Raw genomic sequence first — 21,639 nt, 5'->3', positions numbered from 1 at the left:
TGGGGAGGGGGACACGAGTAATTCTGCCTTCAGGGTTTATGATGGAAAGAGTTCCCCTTCATGCTCCGTCTATCCACCCGAGAAACCCCCCCCCCCCCCCCCCCCCCTCCCCCACCGGTTCTCTGTAACCACCCTCTCCTTTCATCCCCCCTGCCTTCCATCCATCCTTCCACAGCGCCATGATTTACAACTAGTACTCATGCGCTTCCTGGGAATTGATTTCCAGGGAACTGCGCCTTGTGCCCATCCTTACTGTGGGGGCCATAACGATCAGGCTGTGGATCATTAGTCTGGACCACTGTTTTCCACTGCTCTGCTGGCTGGCCACCATACATCTCCCCCCTCCTCTAAGTCACAGCTGCTGGTAAATTGCCTGTCCTCTTCCCTCCTCTTCCTTCTTCTTCTCCCCCCTCCTCCCCAGCCACAGCCACACCTCATGATCCTCATCTGTCCTCTTTTGCACCGCAGCATTTATTGAAAAGCAAGCTGTGTGGAGCCAGAGCCAGTAGTGAGTGTTTATAGGCCAGTCAGGACTCAGGAAATCCCCCCCATGTTTCTCTCCTCCTCACATGCTGAACTTTGCCTCAGCTGACAAACCAAGCTGCAACATCTGGAGCAGAAAAATGAAGCTAGAAATGGAAGTGCCAAAAAACTGCAATACGTCAAGTGGCCACTTGAGGCTTGCTTAAAAGGTAAGGTGAACCCCACAGAGACCCTTATTAAATTCTACAGCAGAGTCAAAAATATTTACAGTTGTGTTCCATTTAGTTAATTTCCCCATTAATAATAATTGTACAAAGGATGAATTTTTAAACTGCACCTGTTTCAACAAGGCTTTAATTTGTAACTAAATAAGCGGGACTTCTTTTAGTGACAATTGGTTGCTGCAAGCTTTCCACTAACTCAGCTAATCCCAGTTACTAATATTGAAATACGATTATGTATAGTAGAGCTTGTTGTGCAGTTAATAAAATCAACGACAGTCCAAAAGTCTTGTACGTCATCATGAAGTGTCCTTCTGTTTTCAAGGAGTGCGGTCTCAGAGTCAGTACAATCCACAACAACACAGAGAACATGTCTGCTACTTCACTGACTTTGTGACTTATTTGAGTTGTTTTGGTCGGATACGACTTTACACTCTTGGATTTCTTGATTATGCAAAGTAGCAATCGATTATATGTCATGTCAAGGTTGCGTACCCGTGCTTGTGCTTGAGTAATACCGTGCAAAAGCACACATTTTCCAACTGTACCAAAGTGTACCAAACAAACTGGACTTTGGGGGTCAAACGTGCTTGGGTACAGAACGGATTGCCTGTTGTGAGTGTGCCTTAGCATGACAGAAAAAAACAAGCATCTTCATCTCAAATAAAATCTCATTCTGTAGGAAGATACAAGGTTATTTGGCTTATTCACATGCTAATTTATTAGCCTCAGAAGGAGTGCATGGTTAGCGTTGATTACCAATGTTTGCCAAACCTTCTCCAGAGACATCCATTCATCTGAATCAAATCTGGCTCCTAAAAAACGAGATGGCTGAATTAAAGAATGCTAACATGGGCTTCAGAACTTCAGCTAATCCATTGTTTCATCAGATATGAGGCACCCTTCATAGTTTATGTAAAAGAAAGACATATCACCACTGACGGCTGTTCATGACAGACACTGAATCGGGAATAAAAAAGGTGAGATAGTCATTTTGTCACACGAGGGCACGAGCAGAGCAGAGCAGCTTGTGGTTCAAAGGCTTTTATTACGCCCCCTGAGGAACAATACATTCTGATTTGTTGCATTCACTTCTTGACAATGCTCCACAATTGAAGGCCTGATTGAGCTTCCAGGGGTGTTTTGAAAGACCAAAGCCCATATTTTTCCTTGAGTACTCAGCAAGCTGCCATTTCCCCCTCTCCCTTTCACTCTACAATCTTGAATTTAACAGAACAATAGAATAACACTCAGGTTTTACTTTAGTGCTAATGGCACTTCTTCAGTCTGTCGGCCACAATCACACTCAACACTTCACTTATTCGGGTATGATTGATCTGGATTGGCTGAACAACAGCGTCCTGGTATTCACAAATGTTTCCGTGCCTTGAAGTTGAAGTCATTGTTACTCACGTCTTAAGAAATTACAGCTCGGAGACAGAAATCATCTCCAGCTGCCGTCTGCTGGATTCAATCTCCGTTCAACAGGATCAGCTTTCTCAGACTCATCCATGTCTTACAGCTGCTTGATTAATTGCATTTTCATCTGGGAAATGAAGCCAAAACTGGTCAAACAAGCATTTTGCAGCATGAAGAGGCCGAGCTTAAACAAACAGCAGCACACAGGGACGGCCTCAGCTGCTTTGTGGCTCTACGCTGTGTTCTGGCGTTGGCAGTGGAAGCTTCTCGAACAAGAGCCTGGGCCTGGCAGCATGCACCGGCAGCGATGATTTACAACAGCGTTTAAGTGAATCTAATAAGCAGAGTGAATGCTTCCCGTCGCTCTGGCATGGCCCGTGCCTGGGCCCTAATCATTCAAATATTTTGGCAAAAGGCAGTGCCCCGCTTCTCTCCAAAAGAGAATAATGAGACACGGAGCTCTTAATCACAGCAGATCAGTTCAAATAAATGAAAAGAGAATCAAAAGCATTCTTTGCCGAGGCGGCCCTGCTCTCCGTCCAAATGAGCTGACAGAGGGCCAAATCTGTGGGATGGAGATTTACCCAGGAGATGGAGCAGATTTTCCATGACTCGTGAAGCTGTGTCTCACTCTGGCAAACTAGAAGGTAGTTCTGGAAGAAACAAGAGACAGCTTTTGGACTGTTTTCTTGAACTTGGATGTTCAAAGTGATTATATATTTAGTATGCACACATATTCAGACGTACAAACACAAATATTCAGGACGGCCCAAAAAAAACCCCGATGCCCCTGAGATGTTCGCAGCTTTTTTAATCAAGCACTCCTCCTTGTTTGTTCTCCTCTCACACCTCAGATGCTTTCTGGAAACCCACGCAAAGCAATGCGGTAGCTCTGACACCTCGTCCAAACTCAATAATTCACCAGGCCTTCACTTGCCAATTCTTCCCTCTGCCAATCTGAAACCCTTCCACACTCGGCTTGCTGAGACAGCGCTCTAACAAACGATGCTGTCAGTTAACAAGATGGAAAAACATTCTGTTAATTTCTTCTTCTCCCCCTCCTTCCCTCCCTCCCTCCCTCCCATCCTCAGCGAGGAGTCTTGATGTGAGGAGACGAGGGCTGGATCACAGCTTGCCTGGGGGAAGCCTGACACAAGACAGGCTGCCGCTGACATGATGAGCCTCGAGACTGCTGGCAAATTCTTGTGATGTCACTTCCCGCTCTCGACAGCTCTGACACCCTGGCGTGGGGTACTGGGAAGACGAGGAATAGAGGGAGCCGCTGGTGGAGTTGGTGCGAGGGAAAAGGGGAGGCGGCGGCGTGGTTGATGAGAAGAAACACTGGTAGCGTCGACTGCTCGCCTCTTCTGTTTTCTTTAATGTTCCTGCTTTTATCAGCAGTCGGAGCTGTCAGCGGTAATCACGCTTGTAGTGAAGAGCTGCAGAGACGATAAGCCCGGCCTGTCAGCGTCACATCCACAGCGGCAGACATATGCTGCTGCCGCTCTCCGTGTCTCTCTTTCTGCATGAAGGCATTCTCCCCAGAGAGAGCGGGGAGCAAAAAGCACAGAGGGAGTTAGATCATCCTCACCAGGAAGATGAGGGAAAATGATCAAATCTTTCTCTTAGCTTAAACTGGGGAGTGCTGTGTGTGTCACTTGGAACAGAAAAAGGATCCTATTATGGAACCAATACATCCTCTTAGAGTTGTGTTACAGGCATGATGTTGGATTGGGTCTTTCTTGTCATACTTTACTTTAATGTGTCTGTCGGGATGAAAGCCAATGGTCCCATCCTGTTGGTTAGACGCTGGAGTATGCACGTGTGAGTTCAGTAATCAGATTGGTTTTCCAGAAATTACATGTTTTTGTGTGCATAAATGGGTAGAGAAGAGGAAATAAAGTGTGTGGTGGGAAAATATAAAATAAATATATAAAGAGGGTGGGGAAGGGGTTAAAAGAGTGCTTCTACTTATATTAAAAATGGTTATTATGGTAAGAGCAATAACAAAATGTAAGAAATATTAAATGTGGTAATAGTAAAGTGCAAACAGGCCCTTAAAGTTGTTCAGCACCGTGTGCTTTGCTCTTGTTTTTTGTGTCTGATTGTGGAGCTGAGTTGTCATCATCTCCTCTCTGTGCAGTGCACTCTCATCCTGACAGAGCTCAACTCAGGCCTCGATGATGAGCAGGGTGGGGAGGAAGCACCTTTCCAGTTTATTGTGTAATTGAGTCTTTACAGACCTGATACAAGTTTCATCGTTTAAAACAAAGCTTCCTCCCTGTGAGGATCCGGAGACAGCAGCGCATGAAAAACACTCCTTTACCTGTCCTTCATAACGACCTACATGGTTTCCAAACACATGGACAAAGTGTGTGTGTGTCTATGTGCCAGGGTGACTGCCCTTATTTCTACTGTGGCGCAGTTACCACCAACTCTCAGCCGACAGTACAAATTTCAAACTAACTTTGGTAAAAAGATGTTTTTAGTCGGGACCAATTCGCCCCAAAGGAATGCATAATGGATCATTTGAATACACAACAAACACAAAGAACATATTTGTTGTGAAGTGTATTTGGGGGTGCACGTGTCCCTTCACATAGGCTTTATGAATAAGACTGTCTTATGTGTGCCTTTTTATCAGGTGCAAAAGCTGCAAAAGCCTTTTGTGAATCAGGGGCTGTAGAATAACTTGAATTTGTTTTGAATAAAAAAAACATAAAAAGATTTAATACGAGAACTTTTAATCCAATGCTGTAATGTCGTCGTTGAGTTTCTCTTTATTGTCTCTGTAGCAGATTCCTGTGTGGACACTGGTGCGCCACAAATAACTGTCACATCAATCTGCAGAGACGATGACATATGTGGCGTCATGTCAAAGCTGCTGTAGTCTATTTTATGGCTACAAGGCACAATTATCGCAAACATGAATAATAATTACATGCACAGAAAACATGGGATGCTGTGGTCGCGCCATATGCATGACAGGTGGCGTGCGACATAAATAATGGAGCATGTGGCGGTCAAAAGTCGCCCGGCATTCAGTTACCAATTATCCTTCTCTTTTGAGCATTAAAGCGCTGTGCATTGTTTACCGTTAACACACATAATTGAATAATAATACCCCTGCCCCACCTGTTCTCTGTGTATGGGGAGAGATTTCTCTTTGGTATAAATGAGCTGTTTTCTCCCTCTCCCTCCTCTCTCTCTCTCTCTCTCTCTCGCTCTCTCTCTCTCTCAAACATCGGGGCTGAGAGTCCTGCCCCTCGCATTGGCCATTAAAATAATGTGGCCTAACCTGAGCAGGGGTTAACCAGCTAATGTCCTCACTACTGCTCCTCTGTGGACATGAATAATGCAGATCAGGTTCCTAAACAAGCACACAAATGAATCTATAAATCACCGAGGTCAGGACAATCTTATTAGTCTCTCCCCCCCCCCTTCCATAACCTCTGTCCCATCCCTCTCTGTGATTGGTCCTGTCAGGTTCCTGCTGAGGGAGCTTCCTTGTATAAACATGCAGTTAAATGTCCTGTTGGTTTAATGGATAGGATGTGGACTAACAACGCAGAGAGGCTGTCATGCAGAATGCAATGCATTGTCCGGGAGCTTACCTTCTCACTTTTTATACTGATATGTTGGTTTGAAAACACGTTCTGAATCATGTCATAATGTGCTGAGTCTGACACTAAAGCCTGTGATGCATGGCAATATAAATACAGGAAATGCGTCATATTGGTCATATTGCAGAGGTTTAGTGTAAGTATCCTGGTTTTTAAAAATTGCCATATTGTGTTGATTTGGATGGTATTACAGTTCATAACAATGCCAATGTTGAAGATTATGCCTTATATCATTCACTTACAAACATTGTATTTAACAGCCTCTTTTAGGCCTTACTTCATCATAAGTAAATGCTCTTTTTATAATGACACATTATGATTTTATCTAAGAAGGTATTATGCACATTGACAGATATCTGAACATCGGTCCATCTTGAGCATAGAATGGACTTGTTCAGCGCTTTTCTAGTCTTCTGACTACTGAAAGCGTTCTACACTGCAGGTCACACCTACACACTGATGGTAGAGGCTGCTGTGTGTGAGTGACCATCAGAAAAAAAAAATCCCATTCATACACTTTCATATGCCACTAACGAAGCAGCGGAGCAATTCAGGGTTAAGTGTCTTGACCAAGGACTCATCGTACATGTTGCTGCAGGAGCTAGGGATCGAACGCCCGAACTTCCAGTTGAGAGACGACCGACTCTACCAACTGAGCCACAGCCGCCCCAGATTTAGCTTAAAGATTCAAATCTAAATGTACCTGCAGTCAATAGACTGGAGATGGTAAATAAAACATGTAAATATAATACAAACAAAGCACATTGAAGCACAATGCATGTAAGTAAAAACTCCTTACATGGTCCATTCTTCACGTTTTTATTAGTGTTTTATTTGCATGCTCAAAATGTTTTTCTAAATACTTTTCATGGCTTACTCTGTGTTTCCACTCCAGCACCAATTATAAAAGAGAGCCAATTTCTCGCCGTTTTAAAAGCATTTATTGTTATAGTTGTAAACTCATGCTGAGCTAATATTTTTCCACAATAGCACTTATGATTTGCTTGTTATGCACCAATTCCAGGAGGATTAGAATAACCATAACCAATGTGCGGAGCAGCACTGTGGGGACAATGTGAGAAAAAGGAAACAAGGAATATCAGCTAATTAAAATAATGAGAAACTGCAAATAAACCTCAGACGTTCACTTCCCAGATGTTGCAGAAATATGCTGCGAGGAGAAGATAGAAGTTATTGGGTAAAGAATGCTGTGTGTGTGTGTTTACAGTAAGAGTGGATTCATGGGGATACAAGCAGAAACAACCAATAAAGCTGTGCACTTTAATCTTACCGAGGATCCCACATGCTCTTGTTCACTTGACTGAATACATCGATGAGGGAACAGCATAAGTTTTACTATTAATCCAAAGATTTAGGAGATGACATCCTCCACACACACTCCCACACCCAACCCCAACCAGTCTAATTCAACACCATTATCACTTCTAAGAAATGTATTATTTAATATCTCGTCCTACGCGTCCTGTGGGGTCCCAAAGAAATCCTAAAACCCAACCCCCATACCAAAAGAGAATATGAAAGGGCCCCTGGGAGTCAAGTCACTGCTGGACACACAAAAAGGAAGGATGCTATTTTGTATGTGTGTGTGTGCATGTGTGCAGTGATCAAGAAAGCACAGCAGTTTGGTTCACACAGACAACTAACCCCGTATTCATTTGTCAAATCTAGCACGCGCTCCACCGTACTCCATCAAACAAAGCCGCTGCTAGCTCGCGGAGTCATTTCCCTCTCTCCCAATTACAAATGAGTCCATTAGTGTGTCTGCAGTGAGCCCTGCGCTGTCTCCCAGTAATGGCTTGTGAGATTTCCATCATAATCATAATGGCTCCCAGAGCAGCCATGAGTGCAGATGGAAGGTCGCTCATAGGTAATGAGCTATCTCACCACCCAAAGGGCACATGTCTTTTGCTTTGTTATTTAGAACTGTATGCCTATGACTTCCCTAGCTTTCATAACATGTTCCCATGTATGAAGATGAGGAGGTGGATTTTAAGAAAAAAGGAGGATAAACGCAGTCTACATGATGCCTGGCACTGATTAACAACATGAAATCGCTGTCTGGGCTGCGACTGGAGATGCTACATCACATAACTCGAGTCGACGCATGACAGCTAACAACAAATGCCATCCTCACATTAGTCTACACGCTGACATTCTCACTCTCCGCCTCCCTCCCCTGCTTGTCTAGCTTTGCCAAGCAGAAATATCATTAAGACCAGGCAGCAGTGTCGATGTGACTCACCTCCACTTGCCATTCAAAACACATCATATTCTGTTTCTTGGGCCTCGCAGCATGGCAGCTAGCACATCTGCATCTTCTGCCAATTATTCTCTGACTGCTAGTCTTGGTAACATTTCCAGAGTCGGTGTGTGTGCGCCTGCTGTTCTGGTGAGCCGGCTGTGGCATGTGGGACTGGGTGGACTGGGCTGATCCAGTGCTCGCTCTGCAGCGTGTTTAATCCAGCAGAGAGTTATATGTGTTGTTGCAGGTCATGTCAATAAGGTCACCTGACATTTCCATGTATGAAGCTGTTTCATAAAGGTTTGTGTTTGTCTGGAGCTTTGCTGTCTGCTTTACTTTCACATGATTAATCGGTAAGGAGGATCATAGCGGGCAACACTGGTCCCATGTGTATTGTAGACTTTATGTGCCCACTACAGCAACCTATAGAGCAATAAAATGATGCTTAGCAATTATTATTGAGCAATGCACTGGTTGAAGAGCAACCCTACAACCCAACAGTAAGCCATTACCATCACCCTCAAACAAAATGTATCCTTTTATTTATCTTGCAGCACACATCTATATGTACTTGCAGATCCCAAACCAGTTGACTTTTTCATCTGTCGACTCCATTCTTGTGTCTCAAGTTAGCGGGAGGCTGTAGACAGCGGGAGAGGATCTGACATATTCCTTAAGAGTATTCATTTGGCTCATGCTGTTGTAGCCTCAATCTATGTCCTCTGTCAGCTTTTGTTTGATGGCAATTTAGTTTCTTAGGACGACCGGCATTATTTGGGGGGGGGCTTCCAGTGTAGCGAGGAAATGTCTGGGTCACTGTTAGCAAATATTCATGCCAAGACTGGTTATTGTTCACAGTTTGACAAGACACTTCAGACATGACACCAATGAAGGATTTGTATATGCATTCATACTGATACCTGTTGAAGTGGTGACAAATAGATTAGCAGTAATCTGATGATAGCCAATGGACTCTGGAATTACAGCTAGGCTTATGCAGCACAACTCTTTTACACAATATAGACTATTTCTGTTCATACAACCAAAGTCTGCTCAAATGTAATTGGTCTAAAATAAATGGGAAACCAAACACTTTTGACCCCACACAACAGGTACCTTGCGTTAAATTCACTGACTTGTGTTCATATGGAAAAGTAGCCATGACTCAGTGATGTTGAACATTAGAGCAAGGCACAGCTACAGCGATTACACCAAGAGATAATAGATTTCTCTTAAATTGGTCAGGTTGCTCCCCTATCTTACAACATAATATGCTACATTATTAATGCTGTGTGGGCAGACCTCTAGCACTCGGCCTGCCCCCACAGTCTGCCAATTCAAAGACAGCTAACGTCCCACTGTGCTGAATCAAAAGGAATAGAGTATTTATTGCTTATGCAGCCCGTTTTTTTTTTTACATTAGCCATTAGGGTGTGCAAATGATAGAGAAATATACATAAGGGTCGGCCACGGTTCTATACTTAAGTTCAGTGGCTCCCGGGAGGTCTGTCGTCTCCCTGTGCTTTAATTTGAAATCATTCAGAGGCAAAATGGTAGCTGTTTGATTTATCCCTCATTACATTGCTTCTTAAGAATCTGTCAGGAAGCCTCATGAATTCATTCATCTCCATAAGCTTCCTCAGCTCCACTTAGGCCTTGTGTAATCTGGGTGAGACCCCTTATCACTTCATTTGCACAAGCAGGAGACTATCAATTCCTGTCCGCTATGTGGGCCGGGGGAATTAGAGCAGAGGTTTTTGGATGTGCTCAGACCGAGCTGCAGTGGCGAGGAGCTGATTACACGTGAAAACACCATGCAGGTGTTCCATTTCACACCCTATATTTACAATATTAGCGAGCATTAGTTAAATACAACCCCTGCTTTATTGCTCACACGCTTTTCAGTGCAGATCCCAATCGACAGGCAATTTTCCACCAGGAGCCATTGATGTATCACCACTGTGAAAAGAAACACACTCAAAAGCATTTAGCTGGTGCCTTGCAGCCCCATAAAGGCAGACAATGGCTGAGCTTAATAAGAACCAGAATGGATCCCATGAGTGTAGAGGACCCATCAAAGCTGGGGAATTTCATTTAATTTCCCCAGGGCCGGGTATGTCTTGTACACATAATTAGAGCCCAACATGCAATGCTCCTTGTGTTTTGTCAATAATTCCCAGAGGAGCAATCAGGACAAGGGTTGGACATGCCTCTGTGACCTGGGCTACTTGCAACACGCTCAGCCACCTAATTACACTGCCTCTAACAAGCAGTAGGCTGGTGCAAAGGGGAGGATGTGGGGGGGGGGGGGGAGGGGGCCGGCCTGAGCCTAGGAGCCCCTCCTCGGAGCCCCTGATGTCATTAGGATTGTTTGTGGCTGCCGCCATGCATGCTGGGACAGCGTTGTCATACTGACAAGCCTGCTCTCTACTTTCCTCATTTAAGATCCCTTTTCTGTACTGACTCACGGCCTCTGGTGGTCTACTCAGCAGGAGATCTGCGAGATGGTCCACTGCAGCAGTGAGAATATTTTAAGAATATAATACTCCATCTTATGTCCAGGACTTCAAATACTATGTCCCTAACGTTCCTTAGGAGATTATTCTAGCAAATCCAAAAGTATTCTCAAAGTCAGAGTCAGTTATTTTTTTAAAGATGTTATTTTTTGGCTTTTGCCTTTATTAGGAAAGCTGTAGCCTTAGCAACGACTGTAGCCTCTTTACATGGTGCTCTCTACTGACTGAGCTTATCCAGCGACGTGAGATGATTATGTTAACCTAAACTGGCTGACACAGGACACAATCCAAGAAGTCGTAAGCCTAACTGCTCTAAAAGTTAGCTCAGTTTGTTTCTATGTTTGGATTGTTTCTGTACGGAGCGACGCAACTCAACAATGATAACTATCAAATCACATCCAGGGCTAGTCGTATAGAGTACAACTGCTAAAATAGTAATCTTATGAGTATTTCTTTTATCACTGTAGAAACTGAGAGATACTCAATAATACCCAATACTCAATTCAAGGTATCAGAAGGAAAGAATGGTATGTTAAAATCTCTGCATAAGTCTGCAGCCCTGTTAATGTGGTTTCATTTACAGTCTTTGTGTTGAGGGCACTGGGATTGCTTTTGCCATCTGACAAATCGCAGAAAGAGAAACTCTGCCTTGGCTGCAGGTAAAAAGCCATTTTCCGTGGGTGAGCTGAGGTTGCTGTGGAGAGTGCAAACACAGAGAGCCAGCAGCCAGTCAATTTTCAAGCGAGCTGTCTGCAGAAATCATCGGCTTGACAAAAGGGCAATAAGGGGGCAGAAGGTTTCTGTGAGTGTCAGTGGCCCAGTTGCTGGGGGGGGCTTATGTGCAGGTGAGCGGGGCCTTGACTGACATCCGCCCGGTGCAGAGAGAAAGTTTAACCTTGGCATGTCGGAGAACTCACTCTGAGCGGGGAGAGAGAGGGCAGATCCAGAGACAGCAAGGGATGAAGAGAGAGTGCATGAGAGAAAAGAGATGGGAGCTGCAAACGGCTTTCTGCATAACAACAACCAATTTTTTTTTTCATAAGCGAGGCCTGATTCCAGAGACACTGGTTTGAACCCAAGGTCTTCCTCCATGCATTATTAAAGACCGGTAACTGGCAACACTGCCTCATAAATAGAGATGAGGACAGACACCCGAGCTGCTCACTCTTGATCGGCCACAAATCCACCGGCCTAACATGACCTGGAAGGCTCTACATACACAAAAACACCAGAGCACACGGCCTTACCCAGCAGCCCTGTGTCACTGCACCTGACAAATGGCACCACACCGAGGAAGCTCGTTATTGCACAGGTCAACGTCATCAAAAATGTATGTCATTTAGTTTGACTCACCATGTGAGGGTGGTATTTTTAGCTTCTTGCTAATTTCAGCGTTTCTGTTATAACAACAGTTTCATTATTAAAAGTATGTGGCGAGTTAATGATGTGCTTAACAGATGGCTCTGAATATAGTTCAATCAGTTACAAGAATAATATGAGATGCATTCTACATGCTTGTGATTAAACACACACTGCAAGAAGAGTCATTGTTAAATCATAAATGCACGACTTCAACAGTGGAAAATCTCTCGTATATATTTCTATTTTTTTTTCTACATATACATCTGTTAACTTTTCTTGAAATGCAGTTTTGTTACTACTCCAAAGCATCTGTGTGTGGACAATCTCATAAAGTCTTTGATATATGTGTACAATTTGCCTGAGACATTTTTCTTTTCCGGGTCAGGAAAGATGGAAATGGTTTTTCTTTCCACAGGAGTGCACGTCTCAGTCAAACAGCATATTTATGGTTTTTGTTGCTGATTGAATTATTTTCCATTCCCTGTGTTCTCAGCTCGCGCTGGGAATTGAATCATTGCCTTTGAAACATGATTCACTGCTGCAACTGTTTTTTTTCCCCTCATTCAATTTCAAGGACTTGGCAACCTTGTCCTATTCAAACGTGTGCATTATTACCTTTTATTGTTGGCCACAGATGAATGGTGAGGTCGTGCACTCCAGAGGCGTGCGTAACACATTAGGGCTCGTTTAATATCACGTCTCAAGGTAAGAGGAAAAACCTTCGACACTCCTGTGTTACAAACATCAAAACCTCCGTGCAGGGAGCTTTCAAAGGGAATCAAGAAGTCTTCTTTAAAGCAACAGAAAAAAAAAACATTTGATTGATGCAGAAATAGTTTTAAATTGCATTCCAGAGGCTATTGAATAAAAAGTGCATTTGAGTGTCAACACAATAATAATCACAGGAGAGCTGTGTCAATGTAATCTGCATGGGTCTAACTACTTCAACCACCACTTTAATAACTTGCTTTCTGTCAACCATTCAACAAATATTCTACAGATATATACCAGAGTTAGAATCTGCAGCAATTCGGAAAAGTCTCATAAGAAAAGAGAATAACAGAAGACTCCTTTTAAGACATTACTGAACAAAGATGAGAGCCACTGGTAGTCGTACAAAGTCGACTAATGTTAGATTTAAAGGAACAAATCTGAATGAAATGGAAAGTAATAATAACCTCCCATGATTACTCTCTGACCCTCATTTTCACCCAAAGCATCCATGAAAACTTTGTCGTCTCTCAACTGGAAGATCTCGGGTTCGATGCTTTGTCAGCGACTTATGAATGGATATGAATGGATTAGTTAATACTGAGGGTCACTTTACAAAGCAGCTTATGCCATCAGTGTGTGAATGGGTAGGTGTGACCAGAAATGACTTACTTAATGTGCACTGCTTCCCTCCTATATGTTGACAAGTGGTCAATAGTTGAAGAGCTTAAAGTAACGCAGGTAACAAGATAATTGTTTGATAAGTAATGGTAATGTGATTAGTGAAGTTAGCATCAGTAATGCTGTACATTATTGCATTACAGACAAATGTAATCTAATTACAGCTACGTGTTATCCCCCACTGCTACCCAGCATTGTTGTTGGTATCTGAGAATGTCAGAAATAGCAGGCAAAGAAGTGCAGCTCTCACCAGCTAGGATATTAGTGGATGAAAGCACTACATATAGCTAGCTAATGTAAATAGGCCACAGTAAATGTAAAGAAGGATGGAGGAGGGCCAAAGTCCCAGAGCCTTGAAAGCTAACCTGCTCACTACTCAGTTTAACACAGCTGTGTCTCAGATTCTCTTTGTGTAGTGATGTCTGAAGATTGTAAAAAAAAAGGAGTGGTGTTATTGTTAGTTTCACAAGGAGAGGAGACCAGAATTCACATCCAGAATGAAAAATATCAACACAGCAGGGCACACAACAAGTGCAAATGAAGACAAAATAAAATGCAATCTGTTGGCAGCAGGAATTCGCAGACATGCAGTATAAATAAACTCTGAATCACATCGACAGGATGACATTTTCACCTCGTGTCACCGTCTTATTTCTGAGGGGAAAAAAGAGGAATGTGGAAAATTGAGTCAATTAGGCCGCTTCCATTCAATTACCAGAATGTCAGTCGGAGGGGAAAATGTCTCTCCTCTGACCTCCTCTCCTGTGGCCCCGTGCTCTGCAGTGTCATTACTGCGCTGCTGGGCGGAGGGGCAGGATGAGATGCACTATGAGGGGGGTGGGGAGAGGGGGAGGTTACTGGGGGAGGACAGGCTTGTGGGTGTGTATATGTTTGTGTATGTGTGGGACTGTCTGGGGAGTGTTGCTGCCTGCTGACCTGGTCATCTATCAGACAGGGTCCATCCATCCAACCCCCCCCCCCCCCCCCCCCCCCCCCTCCTCCTCTCCCACCTCCCCCACCCCGGGCCCATCAGCGCGGCTCTTTGCCAGGCCGGGAACCTCCACATTAATTTCTCATCTGTGGCGCCCTAATGAGCTCCGCCTGCTCGTCCACCTCTGAGACCCTGCTGATTATCAGACAGAGGGGGCGACCATTTGTCAATGGCAAGAGGTGGCATTTACACTGCTGACCTTGCTGCCAAGGAGAAAAGAATCAAGGTGGGGGAGAGAAGAGAGGAGAAGGAAAGAATTAAAAGGAAAAGGAAAGTAATCAGCTCTGGAGCACAACGCTGTTTGCAAGCGTCGCCATGTGTGAAGATGATCTTTATTCATGAAAGTGTAGGTCCATCATTGTGTCTCTTTGTCTCTCTCTGTTGAATATGGCTTTATGGGACAAACTCAGGTTTTACCAAACAAACAAGATTGTCTGGCTGAATACTCAATTCTAATTGGCTGCAGGTATAGCTTTTCAAATTCCTGGGAACAGACACCTTTAAAGTCGATCTGGTGAAACTGTCTGACAGTAATATGCTGACTATGTGCAGCTGAAGAACACACACTAGAAAAGAACATCACAACAGTACATTCCTTCAGTACCTCTGAACACCACAAGATGGCACATGTCACACCTAAGTCGCCAAAAGTTCAGTCCCTGTCCGAACTTGTGGATCACATTAGCAGTTGTCTCGCATCACAATCGATAGGACTTTCTAATTCAGGCTACGGGAAACACTGATGATCAACATCAAGATTTGAAAACCTTGATGTTGATACGGGGCGATGACATGCCTGTTAGGCTAGCTAGTCCAGTTGTTAGAAATCTTATGTCATATTATATCACTTTATGTCAACTGTTATTGACTTTGAATCTCACTAGCATAGCATTAGCATTTTGGCTCACAAGTAACAGAGCTGAAAAATCCATAAAAACAAAAGAATTATCCCCCCCAAAAAATCTTTTGCAAGTCACTATGGTAATAACCTTCAATGTGACTATTATCAGGAATTTATGGACTTCACAAGGCAATCGCCTGCTTCACACCTGACAATTCTGCCCTTCATCTTGTCCATAAACTACTGAAAATCTTCCATCTTATCAAGCATCATATCTTCCATATATCTCAAATCCAAAGTCACTTTGTTTGATGACATCTGAAAGGGGAATATGCTAGTTCCTTGTCTTTGTATCTCTGGTTGTTTAGCGGCTGTGTGCTGAGGCGACTGGAGGCTCGCTGTTGGCTGCAGCAGTGAGCCGTGGGGCTGTGTGCGCGCTCCTCACAGGGAGCAGGGATTTGCCAGTTATTGGATGGAGGGGAGCGGTGTAGGTCTGTGACACCCGCTAACCTTGGCCAGGGCTACTGGGACTCTGGGGGTATCCATCAATGTGGCAGCCCCGAGACCCAGACTGGGGGAAAAGCCACAGAAGTTGCCGGGGGAGGGAAAAAAGCTAGTAAAAATTTAATGCACTCCGCAGAGCGGTCATGTCATACTTGGTTATGGAAAATAATCCCAGATGCCTGCAGTGCTAAAATGGAGCTGTTATGTGCTCGCCTCCTAACCCGGCCTGACAGCCATGATGTACGACTACCATTACCGGAAAATATCACTTCAACTAACCCGTGATCCGGCTCCGCTAAGGGTCATATTATCCATGAGGAACAAATTACACTCCCCCAAAGTAAATACAAATTTCCTACACCGACTGGGTACAAAGCACGAACGGAGGAGGGGGCGGGCGGGAACGTTACCTATGACAACGCTCTGCAGACTGACAAGGATGATAAAGTACATGACAAATCACTGGCTGACAGGGTACTCTAGTGCAATCAGCCTCAGCCTCGGCCTAGCGAGCACCCACTCAAGCCTGTAAACACTACTCTCTTCCTTTGGAGGGGGCAAAACACATAATCTTTTAACGCTGACAAGTTGCTCTCTCCATTTTATTACTCATCCTCCCCACTGCGGTGCAAAGAGGGAGGGTTCGGGGGGGGGGAAGGAGGAGGAGGATATAAAATGGTTTTATGTACAGTGCTGCCGAGTGATTGAGAAACTCGACTCTTCCGCTGTAATTGCCTGAGGGCAAACACAGCAAAACAATAAAAGAAGAGAAACAGCAAATATATTACCAGTTCAGATCTTTATTTTATGTCAAGGACAAACAGGTTCTCTCGGCTGCTCTAAAGCACGCACTTAGATCCCTCGCCTCCAATATGAGCGAAGCACAGCAAATTACAGCACTCCGATGCATGGCCATTAATAAGACGCAAAGCATTTTCAAAATGGCATTTACAGCTTGTGCCTGCTGATAGAGCGAGTAAATAACACTTAGGTAAGGTGTGGTTCCATAAAAAAAAAAGCCCAGAGGCGAGGGAAGGAGAAAAAAAAAGCTACTGAGTGATAAAGTCCTGCAGATTACAGCAAGGAGTCATTGTCTTCACCAAAGGGCCCCGAGTAACACGGCTGATGAACAGCTACGCTGGAGGAAGCACTTGAGCACTCGCAGATATTAATACTAAAATATTTGACTGGCAGTTTCAAGATGCCACTTATCAGCAAAAATCACTTTAGCAATCCAGACAGAGAAAGTGCATGAGTACTCTTGACAATATCACAAAGGCTGCTAAGACAAGGTGCAGAAATTCACCGCAGCTCCATTCTCATAAAAAGGATAAATGCTCAGTGAATGTTTCTGTGCCTATATTTTGCAAAATAAAAAAGTAAAATAAAAAGAGGCATTAACATTCATGAAGAAGTATTCTGAAGTCTGTACCCACAGGGTTCATAGGGGGTATCAGAGCTGTGGATCAAACACATGCTGGAGCTTAGGGGATGTTTCAAAGCCCCCCTAAAAGGTCTCAGGTGGTGGAAAACCTGTTGGTGTTAACTACACCGTGAAACAAGGTAATGTTATTGGGACTTTGGCAGATGCACATGAAAGACACCTGAGGCTGTGGAGCTCGTTCAGGGTGCTTTCCTGCCAGTAAAACGGAGCGTCGTAACAGGGAACAAGCTGCTCCAAATGAACAGGCCGGACCAGCCTGGACCTAATAAAAATGACCACCTGATCCTTTGTACATCCACCAAAAGCACAGAGTGTAGAGAGGATGAGTGAGAGAGCACATTTGGCTGACTGACTGTGTTTGAGGAATGGAAGATGGGCCATGCCACATGATGAGCTAAAGCTTTGAGAGCAGGTTTTTGGCCCCTTAAAGGGACTTTGTGCTTACATGACACTGCCAGTTTAGAGACCAAATGATTCATGAGTAGCCTGCTGCACAGTGAAGGCAAATCATCCCGTTTAAACAACAAATGCATTTTACATTTGTATGTAGTTGATAAGAATTCAGACAAAACTAGAAATGCACTAAACCAAGTGGCAACTTCCAGTGTTAAAAAACTAAAGCCAATGTGGAAGTGCAAAACACTGCTGTTCCCCTAGTGTCCACTTGAAAACAAAAGCCAAGGAATGCCCATCATGTCCCGTTGATGCTAATTTTTACATCAGAAATAAACATGTTAACAGCCTGGTTCAAAAATGGTTTTAGTGTCTATAGTTCAATTCTCTTTTGATTAAAAACTGTACAGGGGTGACCCCTCCATTTAGATCATATCCAGGATAAGAGTTTGCATAATAAGGCATTGTTAGGGGCGTGGCTAATGACTGCCAGGTGGGCACGGTGTAACTCCATGCCAGGAGGCTTAAGGCCCGCCTCAGCTCCACCTCTTCAACTGCTACAAGATTGCTCAAAAGTTAGATAGAGAGTCAACATTTCCAATACGGTGACGACTATCGTCTGGCCTCATGTCTTCAGGGACCAATGGGTGACTGATTACCTACCATTACATCTAGGGACATTCAATGCACATGAGCAGAGTTTGCACAGGCAGGAGCTAATGAGGTAGCTGCACTAGAATGGCAGAGACAGGGAGTTGGATACAGTTTGTGATGACAATAACGTGCTGCACCGACTTCTCAATGCTCCTTTCTGCACAATCAATCAAGAAGTAAACTTGCATGTGTTTGCAGGAGTCGCTTGACAATTTTCCAGTTGGATACTTTTTATATGTTGCTTGACCTTGCTGGTTTCGCCAAAGTTGTCTACTTCAATGCTAACAGACGTGTTTTTGGCATATTTATCAAATGTTGAGGATTTTTAAGTTTCCGTGAGCATAAATCAGAAGTCGAGAGGGAGGGACTTGGTGATCTTGTTAGCCAATAGCCATGAATATCAGAATGATCAAACACAAACATGGAGTCTACATGGTACTGTTAGTGTTGTACTGTAGGTCATGTGTGTCATTGAGTGACAAAAGGTCACATGATGGCACCTTAGCAGAGATGCTAATGATAACACATAGAGAGCTACTTACACCAGTGTTACTGACTGCAGTGAGCCTGCTTCCTACCTGTCTCCCACTGTGCCATTAACATGTCATGTTGGAGGGGGCCCATCTCTCAGGTCACTTTTATAATGAGCAAATACTCTGACAGTTTCCAGAAACATACACACACACACACACACACACACACACACACACACACACACGAGCAGGATTGTCTGCACACGTACACTGAGATGCGAATAGCTGTCTCTTATCTGAGGCTGGCAGCTCCCGCCGACACGGCAGAGGCCTTCTACACCAGGCAGAACATGATTTCTCCTGGGAACGCTTTTTCCATTTCCTGCTTTTGAAGAGAAACTAAATAAGCCGCGTTTGTCCTCATCTGAATACATTTGACCCATTAAAACGACTCGGCTCTCCAGCGTCCTCCTCTGCCGCCGTGTTGTAAAGTAGACCACGTCGCCCACAGAATGCAAATGATAACAGCGGCGGTGGGCGTCGCGTGCCCGGCGCCTGGCAGCAGCAGATAGGGACAGGGGTGAGGTGGAGCGGGGAGGGGGTTAAAGTGTTGAGTGGGAGCTCCAATTACCCCCCACATTGAGGATGAACACATGAGTCAGCCCCTGTCATAGGGGTCCCCTATTTACTAATTCACTCCTCTGTTACTTTAACACACGATTAATCAATGACAGGAAGGTGTAGTTGGTGCTGTTCATCAGGAGCGTAACGTGAGCCAGGGTGAATTAATACCGTCACCGGGGGATTACAGCTTACCGTGCGCTCTCTCTCTTCCTGAAACAAAAAAGGAATTGCCACCGAGACAGGAGCAATTTAAATCGACAACTCTGAGTAATGACTCAATTTGCTGCACAGTCTAAACACTACTAGCAAATGGCATTACTTAATCATTAGAGTGGATTCAGATCTCTAAGTAGAAGTCATTGGGAAATATGGCTGCTCTTAAAATGCATGAGGTATGCTCCAACTGTGAATACCTGAGTATTATATACAGAGCTGCATGTCAACAGTGGCTTCATATCAACGTTTTGGCACTTTGACCAAATGTGGCAGCCATTACTAAACTACAACAATCAAAGCAATGCCTTTGTGCCTGTTTGATTTGATTATGACCAACTATCTCTTGGTCATACATAGGTCCAATACTATTTTTTTTTTTTATTAATGCATTTTATTAATTATTGATTTCATTTGTGCTGTTTTAACAATCCTAAAATGACAAGAAGTAGCCTGATAGAAGACACTAAAACCTTCCTCCAGTGTCACCCAGTGTGTTCACATGATGTTTAAAAAGTCATGTTGATTTATTGTGTGTTAGTCTGACTAAAACTGGACTTATGAGAAACATGTAAACATTCTAGTCTGAGTCTAATTTCTTGAAGTTGGACTAACACAGCTAGATAACAGGGTTGGGGGTCGATTCACTTTTGCATGTATAAACCTCAACCAGGCTCGAACTGGCCTTGGTGTTCTGTGCATGCTCCCCAGTTCCCGCTCTGGACTTTGAACAGCATTAATATATAGAAGAAAACCATGAAGGAAAACAAGCTAAAGGTACCAACATGGCGAGTGCTAGAGCGACAACCAGACGTTTGGACAGACGAGCAGTTACAGTTTATGTTGTGTGAGCTGAAGGAGTTAGTCCACCGTTTGACATGTAACCAGTTTGTTGCTTGGTAACTTGTTTATCGATTGTTTAGTATGTGATGTAATACTTCTACTGGAAGAAGGTCCAATGGTAGCCAGCTGAAAGGGGGAATGTCACCACCTACCGTAGCAGAGTCCAAGATTCTTCCGTCAATAAATCCTTTCTCCCCCGTGCTCAGTGGGGATTCTAGAGTCTGTTGGGGCCCAAGGCCAACATTCACAGGGGGCCCCTCTAACCAGCGTTTATCACCATTCTTATTTATTAAGTTCACATCAGTATTATTATTTCTAAATAGAAGTATAAAAAACACTAAGAACCTTGTCATTTCAAAAAGATGACAATTAAGAATGAGAAGAAAAAAAAGGACAAAGAACAAAAAACTAAATGTAAAGCTTGCGGAAATTATGTTACTCAAGTTTCTCTCGCCCATATTCAGGGCTTGATGAGCAACATTCAGTAATTTACTAGTATATGAGTGGAGGTGTAAGATGGGCCCCCTTTAGGGAGGTTTCCTACTGTCATTGCTAACTTGGCACATTTTGAGCCACTGCTGAGGTTTAAACATTTTTTAGCCCTTGGGGGTCCCCCTATTGGCCCCCATACATTCATTTTGGTCCAGTGTTCTATTTAGCACATCAGATCATCTTAAATGCACCAACATGCAGATAGTGAGACCTATAGGTGAACAAATCGATGAGATAAGCCGACAGGGACATGAACTGATATACAGATTGTCATTGTTAGGCTCCAAGCAGAATTGCTCCTGCACCCTGCACCCTCCGCCCCGCCTGTCACAGCGCTCTCATGTAAATGTCATCTAAATCCTAAAAAGACGGAACAGTTCGATTTAGATTTTGCACATCATTAAGTCATTTATAATTAATGCGCAGCTAATTAAGGCTTTCACATTCTTATTAACAAGATGTTTAATTCTAATTACATGAATGTTCCCGCCTTAAAGAAAGCCTAATATTTGAATCTTCCTGAAATACGATACAGGATGCCTTCATCGACTCAGGTTTGTTTAATAAAATATAAGAAATGACATAAAACGGCAGACTTACCTTGTCGTCTTGGTCGCTCTCTGTGTCACCCTGAAAGAAAAGAGAAAGAAACCAAAGGTAAAACTAAAAATCAGACATGATGTGTCTCCATCTTTGTTCTATTTAAACACATGTGGGAGCCATAATCGGAGTCACCTTTGCAGACGGCACATCTCATCAGCTCTTTAATGACGAACATGTCACATACTCATATTCAGTGTGAATACCATCAGATCACTTCATTAGCTGACTCGAGCACAGGAATGGGAAACAAAGCGGGTTCCTCGTAAGCAGCGGTGCCCTTGTTAA

At 43.8% G+C, this 21,639-nt stretch overlaps 1 protein-coding gene across 7 annotated transcripts in view; it reads right to left on the bottom strand.

The window, feature by feature from the left end:
• auts2a (activator of transcription and developmental regulator AUTS2 a) overlaps positions 1 to 21,639 on the bottom strand; it is a 339,678-nt gene that overhangs the window by 94,327 nt on the left and 223,712 nt on the right. For all 7 annotated transcript variants that reach the window (XM_061055901.1, XM_061055904.1, XM_061055903.1 and 4 more), the window contains one exon: positions 21,352 to 21,381. In XM_061055901.1, coding sequence (XP_060911884.1) covers positions 21,352 to 21,381 — 30 coding nt within the window. The remainder of the gene's footprint in view (positions 1 to 21,351; positions 21,382 to 21,639) is intronic.

Source organism: Labrus mixtus, chromosome 14 (genome assembly GCF_963584025.1).
Source record: "Labrus mixtus chromosome 14, fLabMix1.1, whole genome shotgun sequence".
NCBI lineage: Eukaryota > Metazoa > Chordata > Actinopteri > Labriformes > Labridae > Labrus > Labrus mixtus.
The sequence above is the reverse complement of the archived record's forward strand: the minus strand, read 5'-3'. Positions and strand labels throughout refer to the sequence as shown.